The sequence below is a fragment of the Lithobates pipiens genome, unplaced genomic scaffold, assembly GCF_037356315.1.
Source record: "Lithobates pipiens isolate NorthernLeopardFrog02 unplaced genomic scaffold, aLitPip1_a1.2 Scaffold_28, whole genome shotgun sequence".
NCBI lineage: Eukaryota > Metazoa > Chordata > Amphibia > Anura > Ranidae > Lithobates > Lithobates pipiens.
In genome coordinates this window covers 70,369,691-70,385,522 of record NW_027507789.1, presented here as the reverse complement: position 1 = coordinate 70,385,522, position 15,832 = coordinate 70,369,691, and the positions used below count along the sequence as shown (strand labels likewise).

At 44.2% G+C, this 15,832-nt stretch overlaps 1 protein-coding gene across 11 annotated transcripts in view; it reads right to left on the bottom strand.

Annotated features, from left to right (window-relative positions):
* Positions 1-15,832, bottom strand: part of SRCIN1 (SRC kinase signaling inhibitor 1) — a 942,827-nt gene that overhangs the window by 90,723 nt on the left and 836,272 nt on the right. For all 11 annotated transcript variants that reach the window (XM_077459382.1, XM_077459389.1, XM_077459385.1 and 8 more), the window contains 2 exons: positions 14,237-14,367; positions 1,213-1,360 (listed from right to left, as the gene is read on the bottom strand). In XM_077459382.1, the coding sequence (XP_077315508.1) occupies positions 1,213-1,360; positions 14,237-14,367 (279 nt within the window). The remainder of the gene's footprint in view (positions 1-1,212; positions 1,361-14,236; positions 14,368-15,832) is intronic.

Sequence of the window (15,832 nt, the reverse complement as noted above, 5' to 3'; positions counted from 1 at the left end):
GTGACTAGGTGGTCTGGACCAGGAGTTTGCTTCCACTGGTCCTCATTCACAGATGTAGATAAAAAAGCCCAACTTGCACACAGGATGTACTCAGGCCTGGGGCACAGGGAGCTAGCTTGTGGGAGCTGAAAAAAAGTTTATTCTGTGACTAAAGTTTGCTAGACTATGGTGTTTGTTACGGGTGGCTGGGAGAAGATCATCGCCCATTCGAGAGAGGTATCTCTGTGTTAGAAAGTGCCTTACTGGCAAGTATTTGCTTCCTATTTGTTTACCTATCCAAAAGAAATCTCTCTACGTGTCAATTTCTAACCTTATTAAAGCCTGTTATATCAATCCCGCCAAAGTCTGAGCATGCCTTTTTCCCAGGAAAGTTGATCCCTCACAAGAAAAAAAAAAAAAAGACCCAGCCATTGGAACAAATGCCAGGTAAATAGCAACCAAGCAAGTGACCTGCCCATCTGTACAGATGTCCTCTCATGGCTGTATGCTTCTCACTATGCTGAAAATCAGTAAGTATTGGTGCAAAGTCCTTCTTTCTGTTCATCCCCCCCCCGTCATATCTTGCATACGATGTCCTGATAAATAAATGTCTATTTATAAAGAAAACAAAATTTGCAGGGCGTTCCATATATTTTACATTTCTCATTATGGCGTACTCTTGCCTTTTATGTTTGCAACTGTATATTTATTTTCTGCATCAGCTCATTCCCCACAGTTATTACCTTTTGTATCACTTGACCCTCCCTTTTTAGATTGCAAGCTCTTACAAGCAGGGCCCTCAGATTGCTCTTGTATTGTAACCGTTCTGTTGTTCTGTATGCCCTCATGTTGTGAACCCCTGTGCAAACTGTTGATGCTATATAAATCTTGTATAATATTAACAATAATGTTTATATTGCCAGTAATGACTTCAGTTAAATAGATGATTATGCTACTTGGACATGTACTTATTCTTTCTGTAAAATATGTAGCTGTCCAAGCTTTTTTAAAGCTCAAGATGTTTCTTATATTTTGTTATTGCGTGTGACTTTACAGTAAATATTGAGTAGGAAAAAAAACTGACTATACAGTTAATAATAAAAAGCTGTCATTCACTAAGGCAAATATGAGGGGCAAGTATGCACAGTTTTGAGACATCATCTGATGAGCGGTTTATCAATCTTGTAGTTAAAATTTGTTAATGATTTCAATTTTTTTTTTTATTCATCCTACTTGCGAATATGAGTCAGCATGTCAGTGACTGTCTTGCATCTCTTCAGTAGACCATCCAAACGAAGTGGTTCCTCCTTTAAGAACTTCACAGCCTCAACTTCTACTCGGAGCACAATCCGCATTTTACTTTGCAAACTGGGAAACTGAGCTGAAAAAAAGAAATATACACAAAAGATATTAATTAAATGTTAATATACACTACATGTAAATATGCAGTAAATACATATACAAACTGGTCAGAACAAGACATCTGAGCACCGGTACATCAATTGTGACTGTAACACATCTCCTACATAGTCTCCAGCCAAGTCTGCACAAATTTACTTATCCTGGCCTTCTGTTCTTCTCTTCTCGAGCTGTTGCCTCGTCGCTGTCTCTGGTCACAATGACAGGGACGCGGCGTGCGGCGACTTATATAGGGACATTGCCGTGTGATGTCCCCGCCCATTATGATGTCACAGTCCCAGCATCCTCTGGGACTGTGACATCATAATGGGCGGGGACATCATCCGGCGATGTCCCTATATAAGTCGCCGCACGCCGCGTCCCTGTCATTGTGACCAGAGACAGCGACGAGGCAACAGCTCGAGAAGAGAAGAGAAGAACAGAAGGCCAGAAGACAGCGGCGACAGAAGACCGGGCCACCGATGGTAAAAGAGCTAGAAGAAGGCGCGGTGGCCCGGCAAGAAGAACCGAAGAGGGGGACAAGACCCCCGAAGAGGGGGACAAGACCCCCGAAGTTGGAAGAAGAGGGCGGCGGCGAAGAAAGCCGGGTTCCTCCGCTAGTAAAAGATCTAGAAGAAGTTAGCGGAGGAGTCCGGCGAGAAGACCCCCGAAGACGGAAGAAGACCCCCGGAGCTGTGCAATAAACTATTTTAACCCTTGTGTGTTGTGTTTTTTTACATTTTTTTCAAAGGTGAATGGGTAGGGGTACATTGTTAATTATTATTATTATTATTATTAAAGGGGGCTCACGGATTCCGATAAGCTCCCCGCCCGCAGACCCCAACAACCAACGGCCAGGGTTGTCGGGAAGAGGCTCTTGTCCTCATCAACATGGGGACAAGGCACCCCCCCATGTTGAGGGCACGCAGCCTGGTACGGCTCGGGGGGGGGGGGGGGCGCTTGCTCGTCCCCACCCCCTTTCCTGGTCGGCCGGGTAGCGTGCTCGGATAAGGGTCTGATATGGACCTGGGGGGGGGGGGCCCACGCTGTTTTTTCGGCATAGGGATTCCCCTTTAAGTCCATACCAGGTGACAGGGGGCCAGCAACGCCTCCTTCACTGGTCCCGGCTACCTGGAGCCGCACTCAAAATTAGTGGACTTTTCTCCGGGCGGGAAAAGGTTCATTTCAAAAGTACGGCGGACTAGCACACACACGGCCGTATTGTCTGCCAGATTAATGTGCCAAATTACTTTCTTAGTCCGCCGGACTTTTGGGTAAAAAAAAGTCTGCCGGAGCCCACACACGGGCGGATTGCTCCTGATTTGTTGCCACCCATTTACATGGACTTTCCCAATTTAAATAGTTGCCCAATATAGAGTTTGGTAGTTTGTGGACTGGATTCACCTTTGTACATTTCTGATTAACTTCACTTGCTGACCTTGCTTCTCCTAACTTTACTAACACTCTTTTTGCCCTGATCTTGACTGTGTTTCCTGACCTTTGACTAAAGTGACCACTGGCCTTGACCTTAGGGTGCAGTTTCCAACTACACTCCTGTCTCACTGTTTGACATTATATTTATATTTATCTTTGTTGAGAAGTGGCCTTCAGATAATCTGGGGGCACCTGAATTACAGTGGATGCACACAAAACATCCTCAAAGAGTGACTGCTGCTATAGGTGAATCATGCTGTAGCAGTGGTTATATGATTTTAAGACACAATCCCCATATAAATTTTACCACTAGAGGGCACTCTTACAGCAAGAAAACATGTTTGGCTAATAATGAGCGTGATTTTGATTTTAATTCAGTGACAAGTACCGCCCATCTCAGGCCATAATCTCCCCACAGTTTTGTGATTTATGCTGTTAAAGAGGTATTAAAGCCCTTTAAAAAAAAGCTCACAATTGCAATGCCTATAATATACGCATATACTTTATAATATCATTACTTTTCAGCAAATTATTTTGTGATTGATCAATTCACCTAGACTTTGCACTGCTCCGGCTTGTGGTGCAGTGCCTCCCCGTTTACTTAAGGTTAGGGAGTGAGCAACTAATTATTCTCCCTTGTTGTACTGTGCAAGCAATAATAAATAATAGGGCAAGGCTTATTTAATTTGAACACAAATGTTGCCTTCTGCCCCAAATTCAGAAAAAAAAACTGCCTGCGTGGATTCCAATTATATGTTTTAAGGCTTTCTGTAAGTAAAGTCATTTACTTTTTTGCAGCCTGTCTCCATAGCAGGTAGTCTTGTATTACTGTGAGAAAGTAATGTCCTCTTTCTTACTCAGTTTTGTTATACTGAACCTGTATTCTTGTGTCTCTGTGTACTTAAAAGCCGCATTCTTGAAAAAACTCAAAATGGGTTCCCATCAAGATAAGCTATGAATTGCTGCATTCATGTGAGGATGACGGTCACGCAGTATTTATTCCTAGGTTAACCACTTGAGAATATGCATATTATACCCCTTCATTACCAGATACTTTTTTAGTTTCCATTGCTGTGATACTTTGACTGACAGTAACTGACTTACCATATAAAGTAAAGAATCTCAGACATTAAAAAAAGGACTTGTAAATATGACAGAAAAGTACCTCCCCCCTCCTGCCGCTTGTCCAGTCTCCCTAAAAGAAGGCTAAATCACAAAAACGAAACACTGATGTCGGTATTTTATAAAACGTTATTGCCCTGACTGTGCACATTGGAAGCCCTGTTTTGGCCATCCCCTGCTGACACATTTCGCCCTGGTGACATGATTAGTTGTGGAGATGGGGAGGAGCAGGAAGGGGAGGACCATTTCTTCAGCACAATTTATTAGCATAATCGGATCCCAAAGAGATATACAATAGAAAATTAAGTATGCTTATGTCATATGTTCTGCAAAAAGTCACTCCCATTTATAACACACAATGTTTAAATACAAGTATCAGAAAATGCTTCACCTGTTAAAAATAGTATTTATTCAAATCACTAATATTAAAAGCAGTAAAAGGTCAAACCTATTGTAGGATAAATACAAATTAACCATAAAAATAAACCTAAAAAAAGGAGAACAAAGGGAAAAGTTGTTAAGATGTTGTCCTGGGGGCTTCATGGTGGAGAGCGGTCACATAGTCTCACAGCTCCGTCTACCAACTACCATCCTTTCCTTATCCTGGGTCCTATTTCCTCGCCAGTGGCACCGATCTGTCCCCCACAGCTGTGGGCATCTAGCAGGCTGGCTGACATGGTGAAATACGGGCCGTCTTGGCCCCCATCCACGGCGGAACAACTGGCGCGATTACGATGACAAGATGGCGCCGAGACACATGCGGAGCACACAGACGTGCTGCAGGCCTCCACTGCAGACCGGAGCACAGCTAAAGGGGTGAGTGCTTAAATTCCAGCCATCTTCCACACACAAACAGACCCTTTGCTGTCACCAAACCCCCAGCATGTTAATGAGAGCATGCAGGCTGAGGATTCCCCCCTTGCTGAGCCTACACTGTCCACTATTATGGTGGCTATTCAAGACTGCGAGGCCTGCCTCTCCACACAAATAGTGAAAAGTCCATGCGGATAGAGGCTATTAAAACAAGATGTCCAGAACCTCCGGGACAAAACCGGAGATGCAGAGGAACGTATTAGTACTCTGGAGGACACTGTAAATCCCCCGACAGTTAACCTGCGAAATACTACCAGTGAGATGGCAGCACTCCGTGCAAAAATCGATGATTTGGAAAATCGTTCTCGCAGGAACAATCTTAGATTTGTGGGGTTCCCAGAGCAATCAGAGGGCCCTCAAACTGAAAAATTCGTTCACTCCTGGCTACGAGACATTTTTAGGTCAGATGCGCACTCGTTCTCCCATGTTATAGAACGTGCACACCGTACACCTCCTCCACCCCCTCCTGTGGGAGCCCTGCCACGATCTATTGCACGCATCCTCAACTTTCAGGATAAAGTCTCTATTCTGTGTCTTGCATGTGAAAAAGGTCCGCTTAAGTACAACGGTAACACTATATCTGCCTATCCTGACTTTTCTGCTGAATTTCAACGCCAACGCATCTCCCTCTTGGCAGTAAAAACCTGCCTGCGTACAAAAGGCCTGTCCTATGCCATGCTCTTTCCTGCTAAACTGAGCATTATTCATGATGGTAAGGCTCATTTCTATACCAGGAAGGAAGCCATGGCATGGCTCAATGACCACTATGGTACAGCCCGCAGGCAGAGATGGAACTGACAATGCCACTGAACCGAGGATTTGCCTAATTACTGCCTTGTTACCGGACCTCCTGTACATCCCTGAGTGTATCCTGCACCTCTGTGGTAATCTATGTTTTATGTTTTTTTTTCTCTTTTCTTTCCTTCTAACACTTTATCCCCTTGGCCGGACTCCACTCTTAGCTTGGAGAACAGGTTACTGTGATTTGCCTATTTGCCCTTCCAGGTTTCCTCCCCTTTTGTGAACATTGTTTCATCTGCATAACTTGCCATCCTGAATTATCTGGAGGGGAGACCACCAGATCCTGAAATCTCTACCAAGACTAACGAGGCCATACATCCTCCAACAGGACATGCTTTGTCCCCTCTAAAACGCATTGGTTGGGAGCCCCCCCACCTGACTCCACTTTACCCCCACACCAGGTAGTGGCGTGGCCACAGGACAGTTTTCTTTTTTGACCCCCACCGAGGTACGGTCGGGACGGTCTGTTGGTTTGGGATCCAAGGCTCGCTGTGTTTGGGATGGTCGAGCGGGGAGGGAGGCTAAGGTTTTATGGGATTTTGTTGATGGTTTTTCTTTTCCCTTTCTCCCATTGTTTTTTTTTCCCCACCCCCCTTTTTTTTTTAACCCCCACAACCCCCCCCCCCCATTGGGAAAGATTTTTTTTTCAGTTGGCCAACTTCGGCCCACACCCTCCTGATGGCATATCCATGCACTTTTTTGCTCATGTGCCTGTATGTGCTTCATGGGACACAGCCTTTCTGGTCATTTATGTACTGGTTTTCGTGTTTATCCGTGCTTGTTTACTACTGTATAATTTGTTATGGCGAAGCCTCTGAGGATAGTCTCTTGGAACACTAGGGGTCTGAATGCACCCCAGAAGAAATCCCTGTTTTTTTTGGTATTGAAAAAGCGCTGCCCTCATATTATTTGCCTCCAGGAGACTCACCTCACAGGCTCCAAAATAAGGGCCTTAAAACGCTCATGGTTGTCTAACTCCTACCATGCCACCCACACTAATTATTCCAGAGGGGTTTCTATTCTATTAGCCAAATCTCTTCAAGCTGAGATGATAGGGGTTAAAATTGACCCTGGTGGGCGATTTGTTGTTCTTACAAAAATCCATGGTGACTTTTACTCTGGTAAACATGTATATCCCCCCCCCCCCCCGTTTTCAGTGGAGGTACTCTGCAATTTGTCACTTCAGCTTTTGAATAGACCCCCTGCTATATGTAGGAGACTTTAATGCTATATTGGATCAAGCAATGGACCGCCTGGGGGGTGGGGGTAGGCCCTTCCCCTCCTTTGTGGCCTTACAGAGGTGTGGCGCTGGAAACACCCAGATGTACGCCACTTCTCCTGCCACTCGGACTCCTTCCACACCATGTCCAGGTATGATATGGCGTTCTCCCCAGCGGAGACCACTGGAAGGGTGTATCATATTTGCCCAGGGGGGTTTTGGATCATGCCCCTCTTTCTGTGGACCTCCTCCTCCTCCCAGGCTCGGGACCCGCTGTTTGGCGCCTGAACCCTTACTGGCTGGAGGGTGAGATACTGCAGGGTGAGTGCAGGAAGGGCATTGCCGAATACTGGAGGGACAACTTGGACAAAGTTGACCCATCCACTGAATGGGAAGCAATTAAGACAACACTTCGAGGTGCTTTTATGTCCATAGCCGGGATTATACGCAAAAATAATCAGATGCTCACAGATGAACTTGAAACGGTTATGCAGTCTGTCTATGCCTCTAACCCTGCCTCCGACACACGGGAGGCATTGTTATGGAGCCGCAGTGAGTATGAACTCCATCTGCTAGATCTCACGCAGAAACGCATGCTGCATGTTACTCATAGTTTCATAGTTAGTAAGGTTGAATAAAGACACCAGTCCATCTAGTTCAACCTGAGTGAGTGTCTACAATTGTCCCTATCCCTGTGCATTGCACACTCACATGGGTCCCTACCCTCAAGGTGCCCACAATTCTAGGTCCCCATTCATATACTAGGGCCAATTTTGGACAGAAGCCAATTAGCCTACCTGCATGTCTTTGGATTGTGGGAGGAAACCGGAGTACCCGGAGGAAACCCACGCGGGCACAGGGAGAACATGCAAACTCCAGGCAGGTAGTGTCGTGGTTGGGATTTGAACCAGCGACCCTTCTTGCTGCTAGGTGAGAGTGCTAACCACTACACCACTGTGTCGCCCCTCCAACGAGAGAATTTCAGTCTCTCGATGTGCAAAACTGATAGACATACCCCAAGCGACTTGCAGTTGTAATCGCAGCAAAAGGTGGCTCTACAAAGTATTAACGCAAGGGGGCCGAATAATTTTGCACGCACCACTTTTCAGTTTTTTATTTGCTAAAAAAGTTTAAAATATCCAATAGATTTCGTTCCACTTCACAATTGTGTCCCACTTGTTGGTGATTCTTCACAAAAAATTTAAATTTTATATCTTTATGTTTGAAGCCTGAAATGTGGCAAAAGGTTGAAAAGTTCAAGGGGGCCGAATACTACGCAAGGCACTGTAAATGCGAATCTTAATGTCCAATTTCACTTATTAACGTGGACGTTAAGATTCTGGCCAAAATAATAGCTAATTGTTTAAACAGCTTTGTTACGTCCCTGGTCAACAGTGACCAAGGGGGATTTATTCCCGGCAGGTCCACCAGGATGAATATCCACAGTTTGTTCCACAACCTGCAGTACCCACATGATTGCCCTCCCACCCATGCCATTGTGTCTTTGGACACCTGCAAGGCCTTTGACAGTGTGGAATGGCCATACCTCTTTAGGGTATTACAAATGTATAGCTTTGGCCCCCGTATTGTAGCATGGATAAAACTCCTTTACACCTCCACGGTGGCTCAGATCCGAGTCAATTCCACTATTACCGACCCCTTCCAAATTACCAGAGGCACTCGACAGGGGTGCCCGTTGTCGCCCCTCTTGTTTGCCCTGGCCATGAAACCATTGGCAATTCGTGTCCGCTCTTCCCCTATAATTAAGGGACTCCCAACTGCTAATATAGAGGAATGCATTTCACTCTACACGGATGACACATTGGTGTACCTGGCTGACGCCGATGGGTCACTGCAGGCCCTGTTGGAGGTCATTGCCTTCAGAGACTATTCCGGCTTCTGGGTGAATTGGGATAAGTCCAGCCTTTTCCCCTTGGACGTGACTGTTCACACCCCCCCCCCCCCCCCCGGATACACCCTGAATCCTCCTTTAGGTACCTTGGGGTGTTGGTGCAGACCCCCCATCCCTAAATACCACTAACAACTTGGATCCCCTCCTGGCCCGCCTTCAGAAGCAGACCAGGCAGTGGATGGACCTGCCACTAGACCTCATGGGAAGGGCCAACATACTCAAAATTATATACTTACTGAGACTTCTTTACATCCTTGCTAAATCTCCATGCAGAATACCGAAATCCACTTTTAAACGAATAGACACAATATGCACAACTTTCCTGTGGAAGGGTGGTTCCCCCAAAGTGGCAATTGAGACACTGCGTCTGCCAGCACACCTGGCAGGCCTGGCGTTTCCTAATTTTTTCCTGTATTATCTGGCTTCTCAGCTGGTGCACATTCACGATTGGTTGTGCCCGGCCCCATCCAACGCCTGAACCTAAACAGAAGGGGCCATCTCATATTCCCTGGAAACCTTGCATAATATCATTTATAGAGGCCAAGTCCCTGACTGCCCCAGTACCTCTATGCTTAACACCTCTCTTTCATTATTCCACTATATTGTCACAAAGATAACCAAAAATACCTGTCTAAAGTCTCTAAACAACCCCCTGTGGTTCAACCCTAATCTTCAGGAATTGTTTTCCCTCTCGGACCCCAATCGATGGTACTCCAAGGGGGTTAAATATCTCCGCCACCTGTACAATGCCCAGGGTTTTAAAACCTACTACCAGCTACGTTTAGACTTTGATTTACCAAGATGGTACCTATTCTACTACTACCAGCTCAGGCATGCGATCTACGCACGGTTTGGCTCCCTGGCTGGCCCCACTGACTTGCCCCCATTGGAAAAACTACTCAGGCACCCAGACCCCACTAAATTAGTTTCCACCTACTATGCAGCCTTAATGTCTGACTTCAACCCCAGGTTTCATAAGGCACAAGCAAAATGGACATCTCTGGACATGTCTTTGATGGACGAAGACTGGGCAGAATTCAGTGATACATATAAAACCTCTTATTGCCTCCAGGGACCGCATCATTCAGATTAAGATTTTTCATCAGACCCACCTCACCCCGGCCAGACTGCACAAGATGGGTCTCTTGCCCTCAGCTCCCTGTTTTCGTGGCTGTGGCCAGGAGGCCGACTTTCTTCGTTGCTTTTGGGAGTGCCCAATGGTCCAGGATTTCTGGAAAGAAGTGGGTGCTTTCACCTCACTGGCGTTGGCACTCCCAAATGTACTCTACCCCAAGAATTGCCTTTTAAGCTTCTTTGGTGATTTACCCATATCGTCCAATGCCAAGAGACTGCTCCGCATACTCAATTTTTATGCCAAAAAAACTATTCTAATGTCCTGGAAGGGTGCACAGACTCCTCTAAAATCCTTCTGGATAAAAAAAAACATATTAATGACTCTATCCCACTTTATAAACTGACTTTTGAACTCATAAAAAGGAACAAAACCTTTCACAAAATTTGGGGTAGATGTTTGGCTAGCCCGCTAACCCTATCCCAGTGCTGATTATATCACCTTCAGTTGTCCATTGATATGCTGTGCCCCAAAGATTTCTAATAATTGATTACATGCGCTTGCCCTGACTTGATAGCATATTTGCACTTTATCCCATTATGCCTATGTTAAATCTTTTGCACTGATGTCTGTGTAATTTCCTATGATTGAGTAAACTGCCTAAAGTTGTATACCCCCTAGCAGGGAACTATATATTAAACTGTGCACTGCAAGCCAGCCTGCTGATCAATATTGTGTGTTTAGCTTTTGTGTGCGACTTGCTGTGTCTTCTACGTCTGATTCCAGTTACCGATCTTGGCTTGTTCTTGACTATCCTTACCTGCTTGTTACCCCGACCTTTGGCTATCTCCTGACTATCCTTACCTGCGTATTGTTGCAGTCTGCTGCTTCCACTCAAACTCCCTGTAGTCTACCATGAGCGTGAGCTGGTAGGCCCTAGGGGTCGAGACCTAGAGCCAGACTGCAGCTAAATCCATCCCAACTACTGGGGGCTTCTGGTAAACACTCGATTGCTCTTAGATTCTGTGCCCTGGGAAATCTCATGCTTTAGCTCCCAGTGTCCTCTTTGTAGGTTCTACAGAGTACCTGCTCTCCTGTATATCATAGAGCTCCATCCGCAGCAGTCAGCCATAGGGTCCACTAGCTTGCAGTGCACTCCAGACCCCAACGGGGTGCATCTGTCACCTGGACTCAGGTGACCTGACAGATGTCACAGACGTGACAGTAAGAAAATATTTATAATACATTATAACAGTTTTTTTGAACTGCTGAGCTCATCAAATTTTTTGGTCTTTGCAAGTGCACTAAGCAACAACACCTGAGGAAACAAAATGCCTTTTTGTTATTGTGATAGATATAGGAATTGTAAATCATTCTAAACAATTAGGATATATGCAACTGGTTACATAAGATGGACTCAGGCAAATGTAAGAATAACATCCCAGGCCAGCCCTCATTAAACCCTGGCCCATCATGCTTCATTTTTTTCCAGTGTAGAAGCTCTGCTGTGGAGAGTTTTATATGTTCAGTTGTTAGCTCAGTAAATTGCACATAGTTCAGTAGAGTGTTAAAAAAAACAATTAGCTGGATACATTCCTAAATGCACAAAATATAGCTAGATATTTTAAAGATAATAACACCATAGATTGTTGAGCAAGGGAATATCTGATTGATTTCAGGGAGATCAGAAACAAATTCAATTTTCCCATGCTGAAGAAAATTGGACCAAGCTTTTTAAGTTTTTTTTTTTTTGTTTTTTTTTACTTCCTTCAACCTGACTATGTAACTATGTAAAATGCAAGAACCTCACTTTGTTAGTAGGTTCATGGATAGTGTTGGAAGGCACAACATTGTTTTTGTTTTTTTTTTGTTTTTTTATATCAGACATTTATGGATTTTTACTGTCTGCTTAATAAAGCCATTTGGCATGTTAGAAGTAGTCTTGGAATGTCGGTAAATCAAGATTATATAACAGGGTGTATAATCGAAGAGTACATATCAAAATCTTCATCTGGAAAAAGGATTCACGTATACCCCCTAGTGGTGAGGTATGCCATTTTTCTGGAATGATACAAACAATATTTGCAAACTGAGCAAACTGGCTAGTTTTATTGTCACAATATTGACATAACCATAAGATTTGCAATGTAATGTAAAGTCATTTTTTGCATACAGTATATGGTATTTTGTACTGGGGTCTAATGCTAAGAAATATCATAAAGCTGGGGCAGTTATTTTGATTTCGACAGTCTAATGATTATTTAAGGGAAGCACTGTATACACAATATTTAACAGAGTGTATAGTGCTGGAGCTAGAAATTCAACAACAGCTGGAGAGCCCATACTAGGAAGTAGGGATGAACATGAGTTTGACTTGAAGACTGCCTGTTCGCCGAACAGCGTACAATTTGGGGTGTTCGCGGAAAATTCGAAAAGCCACGGAACACCCTGTAAAAGTCTATGGGAGAAATCTAAAGTGCTAATTTTAAAGGCTTATATGCAAGTTATTGTCATAAAAAGTGTTTGGGGACCTCGGTCCTGCCCCAGGGGACGGGGACATGTATCCATGCAAAAAAAAACTTTTAAAAACTGGAGTTTTTTTTTGGGAGCAGTGATTTTAATAATGCTTACAGTGAAACAATAAAAGTGTAATATTCCTTTCAATTTTGTACCTGGGGCGCATGTATAGTATGCCTGTAAAGGGGCGCATGTTTCCCGTGCCTAGAACTGTCCCTGCACAAAGTGTAATTTCTGCAGGAAAAAAAGTCATTTAAAAGCACTTGCGGCTATAATGAATTGTCGGCTCCCAGTAATACAGAGAACAGTCATTGAAACCCGTTGATAAAAAAAAAAAAAAAAAAAGCACGGGGTTCCCCCCAAATTCAATTACCAGGCCCTTCAGGTCTGGTATGGATATTAAGGGGAACCCCACGTCAAATAAAAAAAATGACGTGGGGTTCCCCCCAAATATCCATACCAGACCCTTCAGGGGTTCCCTGTAACGGAAACCTGCATTACATCAGAGGGGGGTGGGATCACCCGTACATCACTGGGGAAGCCTGGGTTTCCCCTTGCGTCAGAGGGGGGCGGGTCAGGTGACAGATGGCCCCTTCCTCCTCAGCTAAAACCTGTCAGGCTGCCGGGATTCCCACAGTGTCTCCGGTGGAGACAGGATGCGCTGCGCTGGACCATCGGGAGAGATCACCCATCGCTGGACCCCCGAAGAGATCAGCCATCTCTGGAATCTTTTTTACATTTTTTCTTTATTTTTAATAAAGGACTTTTCCCAACGGTGTCTGTGTGTTTAACAATTTTTTACACTCTCTTTGTGAAATGGTAGGGGTACTTTTGTTCCCCCTTACCATTTCAAACAGGGCGGGGGGCCAGGATCTGGGGGTCCCCTTGTTAAAGGGGGCTTCCAGATTCTGATAAGCCCCATGCCCGCAAACCCCCACAACCAACGGCCAGGGTTCAGGAGGGGGGCACTCTCTCGTCCCCCTCTTTTCCTGTGGCCTGCCAGGTTGTGTGCTCGGATAAAGGGTCTGGTATGGATTTTTTGGGGGAACTCTACGCAATTTTTTTTTAATCTGACGTGGAGCTCCTCTTAAAATCCATACCAGACCTGAAGGGTCTGGTATCGATATTTGGGGGAACCGCATGTCATTTTTTTATTAAATTTGACACGGGGTTCCCCTAATTTCCATACCAGACCTGAAGGGCCTGGTAATTGAATTTGGGGGGAACCCCAAGCTTTTTTTTTTTTTTATCAATGGCTTTCAATGACAGTTCTCTGTATTACAGGGAGCCGCAAGTGATTTTAAATGACTTTTCTTCCTGCAGAAATGACACTTTGTGCAGGGATAGTTCTAAGCACGGGAAACATGCGCCCCTTTACAGGCATACTATACACACCCCCCAGGTACGAAATTTAAAGGAATATTACACTTTTATTGTTTTACTTTAAGCATTATTAAAACCACTGCTCCTGAAAAAACTTCAGTTTTTAAAACTTTTTTTTGCATTGATACATGTCCCCTGGGCAGGACCCAGACCCCCAAACACTTTTTAGGACAATAACTTGCATATTAGCCTTTAAAATGATCACTTTTGATTTTGAACGTTCGAGTCCCATAGACTTTAATAGGGTTCTAAAGTTCACACGAAGTTTAGGTCTGTTCACAGGTTTTGGTCCTGGTGGTGGTTCTGCAGCACATCTAGCCCCACCCTTCTGTGTTATTTGTATGATGGAAAGCTGCAGAGGCCCTCTCACCTGTCTTAAAGTCAACTGAGCGCTATAAGAAGAATTACTGAGGAAAGTAGGCCTCAACTAAAAATATGGTGCACTTGATCCACCACTGAAAACGGCAATATATGGGGCAGTTGTCTATTACTAGGTTCCTATTTAATTAAATATGTTGTTATTTACCTTTGAGATCAGTCAGAGTCTCTCCAAGCTGCTTCAGCACCACAGCTTTCTCCTCCAATTCCTGTACCGAGATCAGCTTGTGGTTGTGTGCAATATCCTTCTTGATCTTCTCCACTGATTTCTCTAGATCACTGAAAGTAAAAGCCATGGAAGTGGTTAAAATAACACTAAGAAGTGGTAAACTATTATATTTTTTGTATTTCACAAATAAAGTACATAAAGCTACTTATACCATTTGAGCTGTCAAATTAAGCAAACACTTGCTTTAAAGAAAAAAAAATTATAAAACGAAGGTAGGCTCCTTTTTAATTAATAAAAATATTTTGGAGGATAATTTTTACACTGAATTATCTTTATGAGAATGCCTAATAAAAAGTGTCGCCTCACTTGAGAGTTTGTTTAAAATGTTTATTAAACAATAACAATGGAGCACTTTTGGGAAGATGGGCCCCACTCCCTTCTTCATGGCTTAACCACTTGCCGACCGCCGCACGACGATGTACGTCCTATTTTTGAAGAGGGATATCTCGGTAACGGCAGCAGCTGCTGCCACAACCGAGATATCCATCTCTTCAGGCGGCGGTCGGCTGTACGAGAACGGTGGTCTTCGCGGCAGATTCGCCGCGAGATCACCGCTATCGGCGGCGGGAGAGGTGCCACCCCCCCTCCCGTCGCCCTCCCGCCGCTTACCGGAGCCGTCGGTAGCGGCGGAGGCGATCGGGTCCTTTCATCTGCTGGGCATAGAGACAAGTGAGGCTAAGATGGCCCCCACTCGTCTCTATACCATAGGAGGGCGGAAGCGACTTCAAAACGTCACTTCCGCCCATACCTCTTAAAGGTATATTTTTTTTAAGTGTCAGATTTTCTTTCTTTTTTTTTTTTTTTTTTTTTGCATTTTAGCCCAAATATGAGATCTGAGGACTTTTTGACCCCAGATCTCATATTTAAGAGGACCTGTCATGCTTTTTTCTATTACAAGGGATGTTTACATTCCTTGTAATAGGAATAAAAGTGATCCATTTTTTTTTTTTCTTTAAACAGTGTAAAAATAAATAAAATCAATTAAAATAAATAAGAAAAAAAAAAGAAATTTAAAAAAAAACACCCCGTCACGACGAGCTTGCGCACAGAAGCGAGCGCATACGTAAGTAGCGTCCGCATATGAAAACGGTGGTCAAACCACACATGTGAGGTATCGCCGCGATCGGTAGAGCGAGAGCAATAATTCTAGGCCTAAACCTCCTCTGTAACGCAAAAAATGCAACCTGTAGAATTTTTTAAATGTCGCTTATGGAGATTTTTGAGGCTAAAAGTTTGACGCCATTCCACGAGCGGGCGCAATTTTGAAGCGTGACATGTTGGGTATCAATTTACTCGGCGTATCATTATCTTTCACAATATAAAAAAAATTGGGCTAATTTTACTGTTGTCTTATTTTTTTATTCAAAAAAGTGAATTTTTTCCAAAAAAAGTGCGCTTGTAAGACCGCTCCGCAAATACGGTGTGAAAAAAAGTATTTCAATGACCGCCATTTTATTCTCTAGGGTGTTAGAAAAAAAACAATATAAAATGTTTGGGGGTTCTAAGTAATTTTCT